The sequence below is a fragment of the Athene noctua genome, chromosome 16, assembly GCF_965140245.1.
Source record: "Athene noctua chromosome 16, bAthNoc1.hap1.1, whole genome shotgun sequence".
Taxonomy (NCBI): domain Eukaryota; kingdom Metazoa; phylum Chordata; class Aves; order Strigiformes; family Strigidae; genus Athene; species Athene noctua.
In genome coordinates, this window is record NC_134052.1 from 3,758,062 (window position 1) to 3,779,861 (window position 21,800).

Genomic DNA, 21,800 nt, shown 5'->3' on the forward strand with positions numbered 1-21,800 from the left:
CTAAGGTATATCAAAAGCACTGCACAAATAGACCCAGCAGCAGGGGAGGGGGTAGCATTCTGCAGTGTCCTCAGTTATTACAGGTGCAAAAGACTCTTAAAGTCAGATCATGACAAGGAATCATCACAGAATGGTTTGGGTTGGAAGGAACCTTAAAGATCACCCAGTGCCACCCCCCTGCCATGGGCAGGGACACGACTTCCACTAGCCCAGGTTGCCCAAAGCCCCGTCCAGCCTGGCCTTGAACCCTGCCAGGGAGGAGGCAGCCACAGCTCCTCTGGGCAACCTGTGCCAGTGTCTCACCATCCTCACAATAAAAAACTTCTTCCTTGCATTTACTCTAAATCACTTTAACACCGTTACCCCTCACCCTATCCCTACACCCCCTAATGAAAAGTCCCTCCCCACCTTTTCTGTAGCCCCTTTAAGTACTGGAAGGCCACTGTAAGGTCTCCCTGGAGCCTTCTCTTCCCCAGACTGAACACCCCCAACTCTCTCAGCCTGTCCTCACAGGGGAGGTGCTTTGTGACCCTCCTTTGCACCCGCTTGAGCAGGTCCGTGTCCTTCTGATGTTGGGAGTCCCAGAGCTGGACAGAGCTTTGTGTAAAGAAGTAAATGAAGAAATACCATGCAAATAATGTTCCTTAATATGTTGGGGTTTTTTTTAAGTGAGTAGGCTTTACTCTTAAAAACCCCCAAATTTGAGATCGAAATTCTGTTGTCTTGCTGGGGCTGCAGAAGAACTCATGCATGGAGTATGTTAGATGATGCGGAGGGTGCTCTGGGCGCTGGATTAATGCTTGTTACATGCATAATTGTAACCGTATGTTTCCAAAACCTAGGCCTCCGGTACAATGAGAAATAAAAATGTGTTATGATTTTAGAAGAAAAAAAGTTTCTGCAAGTGATATTATGGGATATGTTATTGCAAACTTTTACATTCATTATTTCGATGAGTAAGGATTGCACCTTCACTTAAACTATTTGAGATTAAAATTATAACTGCTATTAATTCTTCTGCTTCTGGGTGTATGCTGAGTGCTTCAGAAGAGTAAATTCCCCGTTACAGTATAATATGGTAAAATATTATTCAGTTGCATTACACTGGGATTTTACACCCTATTACTGCTCTGAATTACCTGTCATTAGCTCTTATTAAAGGCAGATTTGGTTAGATGGACAATTGTCTGTTGCAATTTGATTGCAGATATGTTGTTAGGCTTTCAAATGAATATTTAAAGTGGATCACTGGATTTTTCTACAATTTCTCTTTCTTATCTCCTCCTTCCTCTGCCTGAATCTTTTAAGGAGCTTCCACCCAGAATTCCAATGCAGTGGAACCAGAAAAACAAGTTGACAGCACGGTGAAAATGGCTGGAGTTATAGCTGGTCTGTTGATGTTTGTTATTATCCTCTTGGGAGCAATGCTTACCATCAAGAGAAGGTAAGTTTCTGCTTTGCTTCCATCTTTGACCTTCTGGCTAGAGTGTTACTATTTCAAAAAGAAGAATGAAATTGGTAGAGAGAAAACATTCCATTTGTGTTACAGAGGGCAGCTATCACTAAGAAGTTGAGATGCCTGTTCTGGCAGATACTGTATGAGCAACAAAAGAATGGTTGTTACTGCAAAGAGTTAATGATAATTAATTGATACTTAATAAGAAGAGTTAGCTCATGGAGAAGTACAAAGTGATAATGATGCAATGGAAGTAGGCTTGTGAGCCTGTGCAGGTAGCACAACAGTGGTCTAATAGAAGACAAGAATTCTTAGTCAAGGAAAAGAATGTCTTAAAATGACGTGATCATTGAGGAGACATATTTTCACACAGCAATTTCTTTGCAACCAGTGTTCAGCTGGAATATTACATCTTGCTGAGGGTTAGAATCTTTCCAAGAATTAGCTTTAGTTAAAAGGGAATGAAACTTGGACAAATCATGTATAGTAATGAAATTTGTTCAGTTTATTTTGTGTGAATTTTTTTGGACCATTTGCACTTAAACTTTGAAGAAGACTGTTGTTGTTTCCACTATTTTAGGAGCTCTATATTTACAGTGCAATATACTGATTCAGAAAACCACTTAGGCAAGAGGTTTTCTTGAGAAAAGGATGCATTTTGTATCTATTTTTACCAGTCATATTTCTGAAGGGAACCCTACTTTTCAGCAGAAATTTGATGCTGATTGAAACAGGAGCTAGGTAGCCTGGCAGCCCCTTGTCTAGAGTGTAGGTAGTAGTACATGCGAGAGCCTTGGTGATTTGACTTGGTCTGTTGCAGGGCATGCAGCTTTTCAAAGCAAAGTTCTGTTCCTTTGAGATGTCTTATCTCTATGACAAACAGTCACATATCTCCCAAAAATAAGAGCAGAAGTTAAATCTATATATGATCCTCCTCTATCTTAATCCAGAGCACACAGGCAAATGGAATAGCTCTGTGCTACAGATGCTTGAGTGCAGGGCAGAAGGACCTTGAGAGGCTGGAGAAATGGGCTGATGGGGACCTCATGAAATTGAGCAAAGGCAGAGTCCTGCATCTGGGATGGAGTAACTCCATGCAACAGTACAGGCAGGTTTGCAGAGAAGGACCTGAAGGTCTTGGTGGACAACTGGAACACAAGTCAGCAATGTGCCCTTGCAGCAAAGATCAACTGTGTCTGGGGCAGCGTGGTTAGAGTGTAGCCAACAGGTTGAGGCAAGTGATTATTCCCTTCTGTTAGCCACTGATGAAATTGCTCTGGGCATACTGTGTCCAGTCAGGGGATCCTCAGTACAAGAAAGGCACTGATATATGAGAGCAAGTCCAGAGGAGGGTTAGCAAGATGGTTTAGAGGTAGAGAATCTCTATCCTTGGATAAACTAAAAACTTGACTTGGACAAGGCCCTGAAGGACTTTCTGCAAGTGAAACTGGTTTAAGGAGGAGGTTGGACTAGGTGTCCTTTGATTAAACCTTTCCAAATGATGTAATTCTACAAAACTGATTGCAAATGTACTGACTACTGTGAATTCCTGTTGAATCAACTGAAGATGTGGGCAGTCTAGATTTTTAATCCAATTTCTGTTGTTTGTAAAAAATTCAGATTTTGTGGACAAATGTGTATGTGTTTTAGTCACATGTACTGCAGTTTTGTCAGTGTTAAACCCAAGCAGTGTTCCTGACTCCAGTCCCCTGGGAGCTTTCCAGTTCAGAAGCAGAAAAAAATCAGATGCCTCCAATGAAAAACAGAAAAAGGGTTTCAGCAAGATTCGAGTTGGGTTTCTGGTTTGGTTAATGTCCAACCCTCATACATTCCTGTTACCTTCCTAAAAGTTATTTAAGAAAAGCTTTTATTTTCAGCTTGAAAGATAAAGCTTATAAGGAAAGCTATCAGAGCAATGTCCCATCTGAACATCCTGGTGTATTTCACAAGCTACTAAAAGTTCATAGCATTTCTCTCCCGTAATGTATTATTATTATAAATCACGTATATTGCTGGGCAGAAAAGAAACAATGTTTTTTCATGATTACAAGGAATTTCTTATTGAGGACAGTTTTTCTGTGGTACAAACTGCCAACAACTAAGTCAGGAAGGTAAGGATATTCTAACGAGACAATATACTTTAAATATTAAGGAGGTAATGCACATCATCTCTTTATTTTCTCAAATATGGAGTTAAAAGTACAAAATGGGAAGAACTTGGATGATTGGACAGCTTGTCATTGTATGTACGTTTACATATGCTTCAGTGAGAAAGAAGGAAGACAGTAAAACTCATGATGGTTGTTCCTGTGTGAGGGATATCTTCAATAGATTTGGATCAAAGAGGAAATCCAAAAGTCAAATCTTCATTGCAGTAGGCCGTAGGTTCATTTTCAGGATTTGCACAGACAATGTTGATCCCCTGTCTGCATGCCATAGGTCAGAATTTCTGTAGTTGTCCGTAATTTGTTTCATTTTCTTTTCAGTCAGTTATGTGTGTAGAATATTTCACTACTTCATTCTCCACAGGCCATTTTTTCCTATTTTCAGATTTCACATCAAACTCATATTCCCAAACAGTCTACTACATCTTTTGAAATGTAAATGTGGTACTCTTGCTGTTAAACACTGTGATTGCTGCCAATCTATTTTTTGTATAAATTTGAAAACAAGAAATTTCTCAGGGGTAGAATTATGGGCAAGTAATTTTTTCCTCCAAACACTATGGAAGAAATCTTCATTGTTCTCATTCTGATGAATGCATTGATATAGAGATGTCTTGATACATATCAGTGATACAACATCTTTGCTTAATCTTCTATCTTCCGCTGGAAACTAGAAAACCAACAAAAGGCCAAGTTATCAATATGTAGGAATTTTTCAAAGAAGAAAGTAAAAATTTACCATTTATTCAGATCTTCTTGTTTGTTCTTAAATGGACTCTACATATTTTCTGCATAATATAACAAACTTTTATTAGCAGTCAGGAGAAAACTTAAGAGACTGTATTATTGTTTAGTTAGGAGGTATATAAAATCAATGGATTTGAGCTTTTTTTTTTTTTTTTCTGATGTATTTTTAGCTCAGGTAAGTAAATGGTGGGGAAATCTATAAAGATCCTGCTTTTTCCAACATTCGATTCTTCTGAGGTTTCAGCTGTCATGACTGCAGCAATATAAGTTGATACCTCATAGACAGAGGAACACACACAAAACCAGAATCAAAAATACTCGTAATGCAGAGCAGATTCTAGAAGCTGGAGACTGAGGACCCATTTGCTTGATACAAAAACTCCCAAGCTAGTGCTGGCCAGAGCTGTCCCCGTAACACAGTGCACATCTGTAGAACTAGCCGGGTCCCAAATGCATGGACAGAAGTTTGCGATACCTGGCTATGCCATAGGCTCTGATAACCTGGGCATCTTCAAAATTAAAATCAGAAAGGTGGTGAGTGGGAGTATTAGAAATATAAATTCTCCCCTTTGTCTTTCTGGAGCTGGAAAATTACATTTTCCTCTGTGTCGATCCCCACCTCCTAGTGCAAACAGCAGAGTCACCGCAGTCTGTATCTCTCTGCGTGTTTGCTGTCGTTTGCAAGGTTACCCACTGGAATACCCACTATTATAAGAAATAACCTGGCTCATCGACTTTAAAATATTTTGCAATTTAGAAGCTATAACAGTGCAGAAAGAGTTTTTGGAGTCTTAATCTGTCTAGGTCTGTGTAGCACACCTGCAGCATCGCTGACAAACCTGCTGCTTGCATCAGTCCTGGGTCTCCCCTGAACAGGCACCACCAGTCAGTCATGTCCAGTTGAGGCTTGGAGCTGCACACGGACAGGTGTTCCCTGAAGGTGAACTTAAGCCTGTCAGGCTCATTTCATTTGTAAACCAGTGCGGGTTGGGACCAGTTTTCATAAAAGGAAAGGCTGCTTTGGACCACAGATGCATTTGAACTTCTGGAAGAGCACAGCTAAAAGCTTGCACTTGTGTGAGAGAACAGTTTAACAACAAAGTTCTCTTTCTGTTCTATAAACAGTAACATTAGGAGTGAGCTTAAGCTCTTGCATTCAATTTTTGCATTAACCTTGCTTTAGAAACAGTTCCTCTTTTCAGTTCTCTAAGGCTAATGCCACAGTGTAGTCTTGCAAGGCAACAATGCAGAAAAAATAATTTAATTAAACTTGAAGCTTTTTCTTCAAATGGAGCTGAAAAATATCACAGTGACATTTGTTCATGGTCCAGGGCATCATAGTTCATTGATAATAGTCACAGTAGTGGATTTCCTGAATGAAGCATTTTGTTAACCAGTGCAGTGAGCAACGGAGGACAGAAACACTAAGAGAAGGCGGATACTGGTTTGCAATTTAGGCAAATCATCAGAAGCTGCTTTTTATTTCTGTGAGATGCACCAAATCAGTGCACTTTCCTGAACCTTTCATATGCCAGGCATAAGCAAGTGTTGCCCAGTTGCTTTTAGTTTCAATAGGCCATACTGCAAAAACTCTAGTGACTTGCAAATTTCTGGGGGCTGCCAATGTTTTATAGGGTTTATTCATATATGTGAAGCTAAATTAAGCCAGCCAGCATGTTTATATATTGGAAAAATTCGGTTTGTCTTTACGTTTGTTAGCTAAAAGTTTTAGTTGAACCCTGGGGTTGCCTAGAGTCTGCAAAACTTTCTGTATGTCTGTATCTATGTAAAAATTGTGTGTGTGTATATATAAATTTCTCTTTCAGATATGACTGTCTTAGAGTATCTAAAATCAAAACCATTAGCAAAATTTGTTTTCTTGATTTTGGAAACTACTGGCTATATGAGTTACATGTTTTCATCTCTAGTATCATTATATGTATATGGACACTAAAATTGCTGCAACATAATTTAGCCTGTTAATTTACAGGTGGTGATCAGTGTCCACATGGATGCATTTGTCCACATAAGGAGTACCTCTTTCTTTTATTAATAGATGCATACCTCATTTTTATTGTATCAACTAATTCATTAACAAGTTTGTTTGTTTGTCCTCAATATTAGTTAAATATTTTTGTGTAATAGAGAATACAGGACTGGTTAGTAAAAACAAGCTGAAACAAGAAAAACAAGACATTTTAAAACTTCTTTTCTGGAGGAAATACCCTTTGACTTTGCCCCCCGAAAGGATTAAATTTTGGTCAGTTCTGATTTCATCTGGACAGTTTTAAGTCCAGACTTGCATTTCCCTCGAGTGAAGAATGTGACACTTTGCAGGCTTATGTGTTTGAGCGGACAAAGCCTCTACTGACCTCTTTAAGTATAAGACTGAATAAATAGGATCAGACAGCCTGTCATGGGTGCACTGTAAATAAGTTCTTTAAACTGCTGTTGGTAGCAAAAAAGGAGATTTGGGGCTATGTAGGGTCTAGGATTAGTTTCTTCAATGAAAATTCAGCTCCTTGTTCTGGATTAGGTTGTTACCTTAAACTAATTAAATAAAACCCGAAAGCCTCTTGAGCAGAAGATAGGCAAGCTATAGGATAGAATTAACAAAGGGATATTTACACATTCAGTGGCTTGTGTCCCTTCTGTGTCCATATTTAAGGTGGACAACAGGCAGGGTTTTCAGGATACATGCTAGGATCAGGTCATGTTTTTAGTGCTCCATAACACTGACCAGTTTTAGCAGTTACTTTTGAAATATTCCTTAGGAAGTCCTTAATTTAAGTTGCATATTTGGGGAGAATTTGAACCAAAATGGCCTGTCCAATTCCAAAATATGATCCTCCTTTTGTATGTCTTCCTTTATTTTCTGTCCTTATAGAGTAAGTCTGTCTGAGCTTTCCTCTGCAGCCTTGAGGGATGCGCAGCTTTTTAATGAGAAGTAAGAGTCTCATGCGATCACGTGCCTACTGGGCAGGACATGAGAAAAGTACAGCAAGATGGTCAATGGAACAATTACAGTTGATAGTGCTGTGTGAAACCTGGCACTGGTCTATCAGAAGGGTTGGTTTAATGGAATAATTTTGAGGGTGTAGGGGGTTCAGCTCTGTGGGATCTCATTTTCCACATCCTGGTGATTTTTCTCTTTGCTTAGCGGTTCAGAGGAACTTGGAATTTCCCAGTGAAGCTCAGTGGCAATCACTGCACCTTAACTGATGCATTGCTATGGCATGTAGAATTTCTGGATTTTGGGAGACAGTACTGTTATGTTAAAAATACATTCACGCGTATCTTGGAATCGGTGTCATTCAAATAACTTGGCATATATCAGAAATCTGGCCAGAATTTCAGGTTTATAGCAAGGGCCACCACCAGGCAAAACATGTCATTTCAGATTAATCCTCTTGAACGTCTGTAAGTCACTGTCCTTTACTCAAGTGTGTGCATAACAAAGAGGGTGATTGGACACAGAGAGTAACTGCGCTGAGTCTGGTTTCCGTGTGTGCTTACAAAAGTTGTGTTCAGAGTAACTATAAAAGTGAACACTGGAACCTGCATTTATACTTCTCAGTACTTCCTAGTATTTGTAGTGTCTTCAAGGATGGGATTGGTGCAGTAGGTTGAAGTTTGTGTTCCATTGGTTTTCCCTGTCTTGACCATAGCTGCTGCTTCTGAGGCTCCCTTATGACTTGCTGTTAATCTGTAATAACATTCTAGATCTGTTGTGAAATGGCCTTTTCAGAGAAGCCCTTTCCAGTTATAAAAGGGAAGACATCACCTCTTCAGTTATAACTGATTGCCAAGTTTTGTTTTGTGGCGCTGCTTAAAAATATATCAAAAAGTTCTGAAGAGTATTGTTGAAAAACTATAATAGAAAATGCTTAATCACAGTGACGCAGAAAGCTAATGCATACCTCCAGTGATCATCTATAAATATGTCGTGATGCTTGAATTTTTAATGAACTATTTGCATTTCAGTTTGATGAAGCTTGATTTATCATTACACAATTTGCTCATTGGCTAAATATTCCAAAATTGTGGTGTTCTTACATTGTCACTTTCCTATTTATTGTTTTTTATATTAATAGCTCTTACATATTTCTTTCCATTCCAAAAATCTCAAAGCACTTTACAGGCAAAGGTAAGTCTCATTACCCGTGTTACTGACATGGCAAAGTTAAAGAAGAAAAAGGTGAGAGGATTTATTCATAGTGACACAAGTCAGAAGTCGGTAGCAGAAGTAGAAACACAACCTGTGTTACCTGTCTCCAGCTCAGTATTCATTCCTCGCCAGCATATAGCTCCTGAAAGCAGTGTAGGAGACTCGTAGCTCAGTGCAAGAGGCAGCACAAATACTGTGTTTATTGAGAAAAATCCTGGAGTTCATATAAATCTAATTATGTGTTTTTCTTTTTTTCTCATTTTGGATATTTTGTTCATCTGTCTGGCCGGCAATTTTTAGAAGAAATGCATATTCCTACTCCTATTACTTGTAAGTACTTGTCTGGGAATGATGTTTCTTGAGTGTACACGCCCTGTGGTAATTTTGTGCTTTGTCATATTCTTTTGTTTTACCAATTTTACCATTCCATTTGTCCTTGTGGTTTATTTTCTCCATTTCACACTGTTATGTTTTCCCTGGTTTACCATTGCACCTGTAACTGTGCCTGCAAACACTTACATGTCTACAGATAGATCAGTTATGGTTTATAGTTCTTCAAATGCTAACGGACAAATACAGAGTGTCCCAACTGCACCTTTTTTAATTGTCCATTGTATTTAGCCAGACTGCAGGAAAATTCACACCTGAAAGTTATTGTTGGGAATTTCTCATCCATGGATATAAGCTTTTTAAAAATGTAAGGTTTCTCACAACTAGGACTTCACATTATCTCAACAAACATCCCTGCTCCTGGAGTTGCCAGGTTCTGAGTGTCAGTTTAGACCATTAGATGATGAAGTGGTTCAGATATTCAGATCTAAATCACCTGACCAGTCCTAATGACAATGCTGCATAATTAAGGCAGTTGTTAAGGTGCATGAAAATTCTTCACGCATCAATACTTCCAGAGCCATCTGTTGTCTAAAGATCGAGGGGCTGGAGAGTAATCAGGGCCAAGCTGTTTCTGTCATGATAGTAGTTGTCTGAAGATCAGGAGGAAGAGAGGACTGAGTCAGTGATCTGAGGAAAGAGCCCTAGAGAATTGAGTTGGATGCCTTTGCTGCCACCAGAGGGTTGGGAGGGATGGAGAAGGCAACTGTGACTGCTGAGAGAAACAGGTCTCCCCAGTTCATAACTGTAAATGCAGAGTAACTCCATTTCCTGTAGACTTCACACCAAGAATGGAATTTGACCTTAAGTAGTCAAATTTCAAGAGAAGTTTTACTGAGTGTTAAAGAAGGGGACAGTTTTAAGACATAGGTGCTACTCGCTAGTTGCATTTCTTGGTACAACCTTTCCTCTTCTGCACATTTCTCATGAACTTCAGGAAAGTGCCCTTTGCGCTCTTCTACTGTTTTGGTTTCCGTCAACTACTCAGCACCACTGCCTGAAAAATTCAGTCCCTAGTTTTCCGTTATAATTTTATGTCCTTCCAGCAGGCAGTATGTGGTCAAAATGTTCCCTGTTTTATTTTATTTTGAGATTTGTGTATTTAAAAAGATGAATCAACTTCTGAGCCCTGTGTGACCCCTTTCTACAACTGCACGACATTGTTTTAAGCAGTCAGCTGAGGATTACTCTGCTACAGAGACAGTGAGGGTATCATTAAGCAGTCTCTGTGCTGTCTTGTAAGGGCTCTTGTGGATCAATATACTAGAAGTCTTTTGTCAAGGAACTGGAGAGTGTCTCAGGAAAAGAAAAGAGACAACCTGTGGAGGTCACCTAAGCTCAAAGTTGCATTGAGCTTCAGCAGTAGCAGAAGCAAGTGCTTTAATAAGATTTAATAAGGCAGATGTACACCATGAAGCATATCATCAGACAAGTTTATGTATTCATATCAGCCCACTGAAGCACTTGACGGAGATACAAACTCAACATACAAAAATCTTATATCTCCCTAGTACTGCACCCAACTTTTTTTGCAGAGTGCTCTGTACTTACGGTGTCCCAGGTGCCCCACCAAGCATGACCTCTGCTAGCTGGAGCATCAGTATAGTAGAGGTAACACATAAATAGTAATCACACAGTAAATACTTCCATCATCAGGCTGTGCATGTCAGCATTTGGTTTCAGATTGACATTTGGCCTGTCCCCTGATCTGGCAAAACCAAGCTCTGTTTGTTTTTTTGTTTTTTTTTTCCCTGAGCAATAGTCAAGGTACAAGGGATGTTCCAACAGTGAGGAAGGAAAGCAGGAGAATCCATGAAGGAGCGTATGATGAAGTTTTATTGAGTTTCAGGTTTCACGTGAAATAGGATGTTCCGTTGTGATTGCAGGTGAAAATCTTAAATTGCTAAGGACTGTGTAATTCTTAACCAAAGCTGGTAGAAATTGCTACAACCTCTTATGAGCAGAGAGATTTAAGTTTATTTGAAACATGAAATCAGAGCAGCAATATGTGTGTGTGTGTGTATATATATATTTAGGTAGAATTGGTTTCCATGCTATGACCTTGTATGAATGTTTTAGTCCTGAAGCAAAATTCAGTTGGATGAGTTGCCAGTATTGAAAAGCAGATTCTCAAATAGATCTGCTGGCAGACCTTTAAAGCCGACCATATGGACTACATCACTTTATTTTTAGTTTCAGTTTCTGGACTTCAAAGTTGTGCTGCTTAGAGTAATTCTCATCTGCTTTCAGATAATTCCTCTCAGCTCTTTGTCACCTGCTATACTGGCATTTCTTCTTGTTAGGGACCAAAATCACCTACCCTAACTCTTCTACTTAACGATGTGTCTATTATAAAGTCACGAAGACTTATATCATGTTTCTTACAGAGATGAGCCACAAGCATTGCAGTAATCTTTAGACTGGAGTTCTGCCTTCAGCCTGTCTTGTGTTCTGCTGCAATCCCAGGACTGTAAAGTCTGATTCTGTAAGATGATTGAGTACTTGCAGCTTCAGTGAAACAGAAGTAAAAAATACTCATTTGTAAGAGCAGCTCTTTTAGCCATTTTGTGCATACATAGTTATGGGTAAATAGTTACGGGATTTTTATATAGCATCACTTAATTAAAAACTTCCTACAACATATAGGAAGGGATATTATTGTGGCTGAAAGAGAAGGGCATAAAGATCTGTAACATGTCTTAAGTGGAAATAGAAATCCAGGAGTCCTCTATTCCTAACTTGCTAGGTCATTGTGCAGGATTGACATCATTTTATGTACTTCTGTTTACCCATCATTAAAAGTTAGTTGCTTGTGATTTGAGATCCTTGAACAGAAAATGGTTTTGTGATGGGAAGAGAAGGATGTGGAACTAGGAGCTCCTGTCCTGGTGCACTCACTGCATCACTGTCGCCAGGGTGACGCATGAACCTTTTCAGGGGAGTTACTCTGTATTTACACCAATACAAATGTTGTCTGAGGTTTGTACAGAATTGCCAGCTCTGTCACATTGCACTTAAGTTTAATGCAATGTAAGATACGATGTGCGATGTAAGATAGCAACCCATCCACATCTGAAAGTTTCTGTTCCTTTTCCTAGCTGAAGCTGTAAAACACAGACAGCAATTCATCCAGTTTAAAGGAGGTTTTGCATTTAATGACAGACACCTCTTTTGCAACAGTATTTTCAACTGCAGCAAGCCCTATCAAGGCTTTCTTATTTCCTCACCAGGAAAAGGAATTGAGATGTTTTCTGTGTGGGGGTTGTTTTGTTTTGTTTCTTTCTCCTGGGCTGGGTAATGGTTGCAGAATGAAATTTAATCAAGAGTGGTATCAGACCAGAGGAGTATTTCTGGAAATACATAGACTTGTGTGTGTGTTACAAGCACTCAGTTTAATGTTATTTATAAGAAAAGGGCACACAATGGCCAATATGTTGTTCTCCTTTTCCCCTGAACTGGACAGAATACTGAGGATGCAACTGCAATGCAGGAAGCCCCTTCAACTCCTATCATAATTTCACATCAATTTTAATTGTGGTGGTGGTTTCAGTTTCTATTCACAGGAGAGGTTCTGTCAGAGGTATTCAGCTAAATTTATGTTGCATTTTCTGAAATAACAGAGTTTGTGCTGAATTTATTTCCACCGTCTGTGGGACATTTGAAAAGAAATAAAACATTATTTTATTTATAGGCATGCTACTGTATAACCATATACATACATAAGTATCTCCATATATTTTCCATGGATGGTGGGATCTGCCTGCACAGGTCAGCTTGCTAAATCAGAATTCAAGAAGAAACTGGTATCTCATTAGCTGCTGGAAAAAACAGAATCACAAATCAATGGTTATGCCAGCCTAATGAAAGCAATGAAAAAAAATTATGATTAAAATCCAGAAAATGAGGGAGATTTTATTTAGAACATGTCTGGTGATTGCAAGCCTAAACTTTGCAGAGGACAGTGTTTGCTGGCTGTCTGTACCAGCGTATACTTATACTGTATGGCTCTTACCTGCACCTGTCTTTGAAATTTATATGGTTGTAAGTAAATGTCCTCCACAAATAGTGATTAATTTGATTAAGTAAAGCTTCAAGAGCATAGCCCTACCTACATTTTTCAGGATTCCATCTTTGTAGACACACAGTAAAACATATTCAGAGCATCTTTTGACTTTTATCTATGTTACATCGCTTTCTTGTGTCAGGTAATGTTTGTTTGTAAGTAAAAGTGGTGCAGCTGGTCCTTACCCTTCACCTTCACCCTTGTGAATTAATTCCCTCTGCTTGCCACAATAACCTGCTCTGCGTTTGGCTTCACCATGGCAGCCGATAAAAAAGTGCAGGTAAAACTGTCTACACCTGCCTGTAAGTGGAGGATTTGCCCTTACAGTGGCTGTAAGAAGCAGTAAGCTGCCTATGTTCTTAGGCCAGAGAATATTTCTCAGCTCTGCTGAGGTTACAGTTTGCACAAAGGCAGCGTGTGCTGAGCTGCGGTCTTAGGCAGGACCGTGGGAGCACGGGAAGGATACCCCACCTGCGAGGCTGCCAGAAGCCTGTACTGCTTTTAGCTCTCCTTCCTCTTGCTCTCTGTGTAAAGACTTCTAGTGACCAAGGTTTCACAGCCTACCTGCCCACTCAGCTTGAGAGATGGGCAGTCTCTACGGCACAGAGTTTTCCCAAAGTTTAAAATGAACTGCCCTTCCTATAGCTTAGCCCCACTGCTTTTTTCCCAGCCCCTGTAGACAGGGAGAACGATTTCCTTGTGGTGTCTTTTTATATGTGTGAAGACCTATCAGCCCTATTTAATTTTCTTTTCTCTAGATTAAAGATTCATATTTCCTTTGGCCTTTGCTTGTTGGTCATATTTTCTAGATTTACATTTCTTGTTCTGCCTTTGTATGTGTGCCTTTGACACCCATCTTATTTCAAGTGCAAGATTGCAGCAGAGGCCTTACTGATCTTTGGTTGGAGCAAAAGGTTTACCTGTGGCTTGCACACCGTAGTGCCATGTATAATCCCTCCCTTATTTTTGCACCAGCATGAAACTGTTCTTCCAAATTGAGTTTGTGATTTAGTACAGGTTTAGGGGACAGAGATCCTTTCCAATAGAACTGCTGTTTAACCAGTTCTCCCAGTTGGGTATTTGCACAGCTGATCACTGCCTGCCTTAAATTTGTGCAAATTTCATCATAAATAATACGTGTGCTCCTAGCAGGCTGCTGCGCACAAATATCTAAAAGGAATTGTATTTTGTAGCTTCCTTAAATTGCTTATTGAAAATGAGGGCAATAGGCAATTCTTGTCTGTAGGAGGAAATTTCATGTTTAACTTACGTGATCTATACCTAATGTCTAAATTACCTGTGCATGCAAATCTACATTATAGTGTATATAATCCATCCTTGTGAAACATCTAAAATTAAATCTGTCAACGTACAAGAGCTCTTTAAGAGTGGCAGTTACAGATTTAACATTCATGCATGTAAAATTGGTATAAAAAAGTTAGAGATGAGTTTGAAGCTGCGTTTAAAATATAATCCCTGACGTTTATCCAGACCTCTGCAAAACAGGGATCCGATCCTGCAGATACTTCGTTAACTGAAAATGTTGCTTGAGCTTTCAGATTAATGCCCATGGCAGTAAACGCTTTGTACTTGATACTAAGTTTGCATTCCTTGACTATTAAACTGGAACTCCCACAATTTTGTTATAGTGCTTCAGCATTTTATATCTATTCTCTCTGATAGCAGTAGAAGTTTCAAAAATAGCTGAATCAAATCTCCATCCTTTTTTTTTTTTTTTTTTTCAAAATTCACACTTACTTTAGGTTCACTGCCAACAGTTCTTATCCTTACTTTAGTTGGGTTAGCTTCAACTGCCTGATTATACAGCTGGTTTCATTTTTTTTATTCTGCTTTGAGCATCTTTCTGTCTCATCCCTCCTGTGTGTGTATAGTGCCTGTAAACATCATCTCTTCATTCACAAACACTCTTGAACTGAAAAGGCCAACCCAGTAACCCCCATCCATGGACCCCGGTTTTCTTCGTTGCACATTTTCTTTACACTTAAGTGTAAAATGGCCGTTAATATCACCTTATTCACCTTTTGACATTTCAGTCTCTTCACCCTGTGTTGACTGTATCAGAATCTTCTTCCAAATATCTGCCTGATCCTTTACTTCTTCCCCTTCCCAACTGCATAATGCATGAGACGCAAAGTGTCTTCTTGGTGCCTGGTGCCAGACGGTGCTGGGTACGTGCTGGCCCGCAGCTGGCCCATCAGTGACTGATGCACTGGTAGCAGCTTCATCCGGGTGTTGCAGTGTTGTGTTTAGGGGAGGCTGGTCAGTAAGGAGAGCAGGAGCCGTGTCACTGATGCAGCTTGTCAGTGGTGCACAGAGATCTCTTGAAGTGCCGTATTTTTGGAAACAGCACTTCCAGATAAATGCTTTTCCAATTCCAAAGACATTTTGACATGCTGGGAAATAAACCTCTACCTAGCTGTGGGTTTAAGTCACATCCCTAACATTCTAGAAAGTGCTAGTCATTTGATTTCATAATCCTTTAAATGAATTATAATGATGGTAAGGACCAAATAGGCTTAGTCCTGTGCTGCCACTCTATCCAGACACGTAACGGAGGCAGAAAAGGCACATTTAGAAGCCGAGAGCCCCTTGATGTGTCTGGCAAGCTTAGCTCTGAAATCCTCAAAAGAGATCTGTCTTCCTTTTCCCTCTAAATTTAGATGAAGAATTTTTACATTCTTGGAATAGAGAGGGAGAAAGGTGGAAATTGATAACATGCTGTTGAAAGAAAATTGTAGCGTTTTCAGATGCAGAACAATTTTCTATGTGGCTTCTCTCTGAACATGCATAAGCATTAGCTGGTCCACCTGTGAGCAGCCTGGTTGTGTGTGCAAGTTAGATTGAGAACTTTAAACTCATGTCACCTTTTCTTTTTAGGCATTCAAGCCAATGTTTTAGGGGCCTCTCTGTCTTCTACAGGACCAGGTAGAACTGCTTTGCCTAGGGCTTTTGTAAGCAGGCCTGTGGGGACTAATGGGCTTGGGTTTGGGGTTATTTTTTCCTGCCTAGAACATGCAGAAATGTTATTGCTCATTCAATGAAAGAGAAAATGAGCTTGCCAGTTCCGGCTCTTTGCAGCTTGTTGGCATCCCTGAAAAGATACCAGGCAATGGGATTTACAGATAATGATTGCCACAAATAATTTAATCTGGATCTAATAAGGAAGTGACCCTTTTTGACTCACCGTTTTTAAACATCAGTAGTGGTTGTCTGTAATGGCTCACCCCAGCAGTCCAGAGTGCTTGTTATTAAGGACTTTGGCATTTTGGATTAGTGTTTCCCACTGAGAAATTTTAATTCCTGTGGCCAAAGAATTCACATAGCCATGTATGATTAGCAAATCTAAAGGATTAAAATAACTGCCCAGCAGGGTTAATACACTTCAAGACTATTGTTGTTACCTCAGGTACCACAGCACAAAAAAAGGGGGCTCCCATGGTGCAGCTCATAGTTAATAAATCTGACTGTGCTAACATTGCTGAACACTGGAAGCAAGGCTTTTAACATCATTAAATGCCAGCTTTTTGCTTCATCACTCAAGGACAGTTTCTCTGTTTGCATCTTCATCTGCAGAAGTGGATATGCCATGGAGATTTTGTGAGATCTAAATATGCACTCTGTAATTACGTACCCAATTTGAATAGCTATTGGGTTGAATTGAAACCACTAACTGTAAAAGCCTCAACTGGTTGAGCAGATGAAGCAGATGTATTTGTTCAAAAGTTTGCATCAGACATGGGATATTTCTCCATAAATCAGTGCTTTCCTGGTGTGGGTTATCAGCTTGCCTTAAAGTAGTCATTTCCCACAGACATAGGCAAAGGTTTTAGTTCTCTTTGACCCTTCCTTGCAAATGAGTGTAAATGGCCTAGCTACCCATCTCACGAAGGGCTGGGGCTCAGCTATGTGCTTGAACTTGCTTGTAAATGCCACTCTGACATGTGCTGTGAATAAATAAAGCCTGTTGGAATATGTTGCAAGGAATATCCTTTTAAGAATCTAATGAAGTTTGAAAGATGGGTAGGACTTACCATAAGCATGTCATTTTAGTGAAGAAAAACCTCTTTGCAAAATGATTTAGTTGTTAGGATTTTTTTTTTCTTTGAGTTGGAGGAAAAAAGAAAACTAAAGCTCCTTCTTACAGTAATCTGTTTTTCTCCCTTTTATTTTGTTTTATTTTCTTATCTACGGAAGTCGTGTAAGCAAAGTTCTTTGCTGGTACTAGGGATTTGTGTGATATTTTTTCAAGGTGTGGGGTTTTAGAATGTCACACATTCATTTTTAAACAGTTTTGCGCTCTGATATGAATGAAGCACAGGGCAGTCAAATGTCAATGGAAGCTTAGCAGCTCACTTTTTCTGCTTCTCTCCATTTTCTTATTATTAGCTGTGTTTGCAAAAGAGGAGCCTCTTATGTTCTTGGCTTTGTTAGTGTTTTCAGAGCAGGCAGTGTTTCTGCTTTTGCTGACGTTTTTGACATCTCCTCAAAATAAGACCCATTTTCCCAGAACAGAGGCATATTTGGACATCTCTAAGATAACCTCAGCCTTTAATTTGCCCCACCCTTCACTGGCTGTCGATCCTTAGTGCAGTTTGGGTGTGTGTCAAAGTTCAGTAGAGGCTGCTGTCCTCATTGCTCTGCGTGGACACAGGGCAGAACTCCTGCTCCAGCTCAGGTTGCACAGAGCCAGGTCGCACTCTTCACCGAAGCACCCAGAGGAGCTCCCCGGTGCAGGTGCCCCCGTGGGATGGATCCAGACGTCTCATTTGCCGCCCTCACCCCTGCCCTCTGCTCACCCTGGGGTGGCTGACACCCGCTCCAGGGGCTTTGCCTATGCCACCCTCTTCAAGGATGACGTAGCACTCCTACTGCTGGGGTGATGCAGGTTTGTGCAAGATAAGTTACTGGGAGGGACAGCTAAGCTCAAAGACTGGTATCACTCTATTTATTGTTACTCCACAACAGTTACATTGAAAAGTTGTGGGGTTTCCTCTCATGCGGCTTACCACATGCCCTGCATGTCTGACCAAGTGGGATAAGCGTGGTTTTTAAAATATTTTGTCATTGCTTTGTTTTTAATGAGGGAAAACTGACCTTAATTTCTCCCCTCTTCAAAATACCCTAAAGGAAGCTAGCCAAGAAGCAGAAGGAGACTCAGACCAGCACACAGAGGGAGATGGGTCCCGTGGCTACTTCCGACAAGACCTCTACCAAACTCAGTGCTGTTCACAATGAAGAAGCTTTTTCTTCCAGCTGCCAAGATGTTAATGGATTCAGTAAGTTTAACTTGCTTGCAATGGATATGTCCCCCTTGGAGAGCTCTAGGTTCTTAAAAGGACCTATTCCTATGGGCACAATATTGAGGAGCTAGGAATTACAGTGATAGAGATCGTTGCAAAAGCTTGATAGAAATCAGTTGTCTGTAGTGTCTCCAACACTGCCCCTATTTTAACTGTCAGATAGGTGGAGAGCATTCCTTCTGGCTCTAAATCTACTGAGAATAATTTTTAAAGTCTGTTCTAGTAACTACATCAGACAGTCAAAAGGCACATGTTTATTTGTTCTACAGAAACATTTTTTCCTTTGTGTGTAGAAGAATGCAATCACTTAGCTGACTTGTAGGATGAAATACCATTTTCTGTATGAAATTGTTATGAAAGAAAGCATGGTTTAGAGAACTGGTATGGAAAGACAGTGTTTCTTCTTTTGTCTGTGTCCTTGGTTAATTCTTCACACGAGTTCAGTAAAATTAATCTTAGTTAATACTTGTAAACCACGCAGACATCTGTAGCTGGAAGAGTTTTGTGAGTAAAGCGGCACAAAGTCATACTTTTTGTCATACTAGCCTCACTAGATCCAGATTGAGTGCATGGTGGATTGCATCGTGGATTTGTAAACTTTTTCGTATTAAATAAATTTTAACTTAGACACTATGGGAATGTCACTTTTCTTTTGACACTTAGTCTGCTAGTTTGAATAGGGAACAGCTCTGAAACATGGGTACATACTAAAACTCTTCTGTCTTTCTTAAAACATCTTCAGTGAAGTGGTTTTTTCCCCTAATTATTAACATCAAAGTGCTTACAGTACAGAGTATGTTTTATCATTGAAACCTTTCTCTGTAATCTCAGATTGATTGGGATAGGCTCAGTGAATTCTTCTTTTCCCTCTATCTATGGGTCATGTCAAATTCCATCTGCATGTGTTGCTACTGCCACTCTGTGTAACATACTAGTGAGATGGATAAATAGGTGTTTGGGACCATCAAGGCTAGCAGTGAAAGTGAACACATCTCTCTGATTTTAAATTGACTTGAGTCAAGATCTAATTTTCTCAGGTGCTGAGTAGCTATATCTACTAAACAGACAGCAGGAGTTGTCAGTGGTTCATATCTTTGAAAGATGGGATAGCAGAGGACAGCATTGTAACAGGCATCCTAGAAACAGCAAGGTAGCTTATTTAAAATGTATGGGGAAAATGAAGTTTTTAACACTTTCTTCAGAATCCGGATTTTTAAAAGTTCAGGGATTTTTTTTCCAACCAGAAAATAAGAGAAGAGATGAGCTTGAAATGTGGCCTCATTTTTTTTTCCCCTTGGTATTTTGAGAGACTAATTAAAATAGCTGAGTCATTTACTTGAAATGGCAACTATAGAAAATATGTTGTATCTAATTTTGTAAAAAAGCATCCCTCCAGGTTTGTTTTTTTTTTAATCAGTTAGTCCTTTGCTTGTTTGACATCACTGCAAATTTTATCACTACCTCCCTCTGTAACACAGCCTGAGTGAAGTCATGGGTCAATTCTTTTCTTTTTTCCTCTTTATACCCATGAGAAACAATTACCAGTAAGCCTTCATGATTTCTCCAACTTTTTTACTGCCAAGCCCAGGATGCTGAGGTGTTGGAGGTAAGTTCTCTTCTGTGAAGTAGTGTACACATGCTGATACAGGAATTTTATGGGTAAAAGACTGTCTTTTTTAAAAATTGCCTTAATAGAGTTTAATGCTTGAGGGTTTCTGTACAGGCTTACTCTAACTTTGGAATAACGTAATAGGATTACTTCTTAACCTTCCTGTTAACTAACGGAGTTTTACAGGAGGTTATCCATCCTAGCTTTTGAAATCAGCTGTCTGTCTTAAGCAGCAGTCAGATTCCTTCTAAAATTTTTCTTTTGCCTCCCAACAGTGAATAACATTGGCAGATACCTCAGGATAGGTAGCCATCCTCTCCGTCTTGACCTCAATTATGAGATCTCGAGTTGTCTTTAGTAGTGACATGGAAATACCCTTCTCTTTTTTGAAGAAAGTCCACCAAGAGAAGCTAAGCGTTTTCAATTCCAAGATCAACTTGTTATCTCACAAAAGCAATAAAATAGAACAAGACAGCTGGTTAAGTAGGATACCTCACAATTATTGAACGACTTGCAAACAAGTTTATCTCCAGATGACAGTGTCCTTGCAGGGCATGTGTCCTTCCCTCTAGTTTTTCCTTCCTGCCTCAATAATTCTAATGACTTTTCAGGCAGAAAAAAAAAAGTAAGTCCCTACAGCTGCCCCCCTGCTATAGCCTCCCCGTTTACTGCCTGCAGCACTGTCACCCCACAGGGAGCTTCCACCTGACAGGTCCAGCAACTGTAAAGCATGCTGCCTGGTGCTGTGCATCATGAAAGACATCACAGATGAGCAACTGTCTTTCTGCTTATCAGCCCCTCCTTCTCTGAGGAGACACAGGCCTGACCACTGATACAGGGAAGTCTTAATAAAATCTGCTGTGTAGTAACAGTGGTTCTTTCACCACTGAGAGTTACCATCCTCCTGTCTCTGCTGTTGGTAAAAATGCAGATTTCTTCACATACTCTCTCTCAGTGCTTTAGGGGAAAATGCTTGTATTTTCAGTATAAACTCGTACAAATGGCAGCATCCATAAAGTCATTGCTGTTTGGGTGCCACAGAGTCCTTGTCAAGGCCAGTGCAGTGCTCAGGAGCACACAGGCCTGTTGGACATTCATAGTTTTGAATCTTGTCATTTGGTAGAGGTGTCCATTATCAAATGTAATTACATTCTGGAAGATCTGTATCTGGAACGGGGAGACCTCAGGTCTTGCTGAAAAGTGGAAGAGAAATGGGCATTTATCTTTCCTGGCCCGTTGCAAAGCCCCTCATCCCTCTTTCTATTCTCCAATATTAGTCGATACTGCGGCAGAATTCTCACTGGTACATACTGGAGTTTAAACTGAAGAGATTTTGTGGACTCAGCCTCTGTCTCCGACACCATATGGAATCAGATTAGGTGTCTGCTGAAAGACAGATCAGTCCATGGCTATTCCAGCTTGTCTGGTTTTACCCAGGGATTATGTGGAGGTGACGCAGGCTCATCATAGTTGTTCATTTTCTCAAATATCTTGCTTCCTAAAAAATAAAAATATATCCTAAATCCATTAAAGGTAGATGATGGTACTTGCAGTGTTTGAGCCTGATCCTCAGTTTGCAGGAGTCTTTGGGAAGCAGTGGCGTTTTCCACTGAGTGACACAGCACAGTCACTTGTAGGCATTGTTGTTGACAGGGTTATTGTGAAACGAGATGACAAATTGGAGACAAGGTGGGCCTATAATTGTCCACCAGTATCTGTGCACTGACCAGAAGGGGTGTGCAAGGCACTGTTATTGCACATAAATTGTGCACAGTTTGTCAGCCAGTCCATGTGATGGGAGAAGCAGTAGTATATCATTTCAGCAGTGATGCACTAATGTTCATAGAATCATAGAATACCAGGTTGGAGGGGACCTCAAGG

The 21,800-nt window shown here is 40.0% G+C and overlaps 1 protein-coding gene across 1 annotated transcript in view; it reads left to right on the forward strand.

Moving 5' to 3' along the window:
- Window positions 1-21,800, forward strand: part of PTPRT (protein tyrosine phosphatase receptor type T) — a 457,248-nt gene that overhangs the window by 382,867 nt on the left and 52,581 nt on the right. The window contains exons 14-16 of the mRNA XM_074920627.1: window positions 1,309-1,444; window positions 8,837-8,866; window positions 18,138-18,286. Coding sequence (XP_074776728.1) covers window positions 1,309-1,444; window positions 8,837-8,866; window positions 18,138-18,286 — 315 coding nt within the window. The remainder of the gene's footprint in view (window positions 1-1,308; window positions 1,445-8,836; window positions 8,867-18,137; window positions 18,287-21,800) is intronic.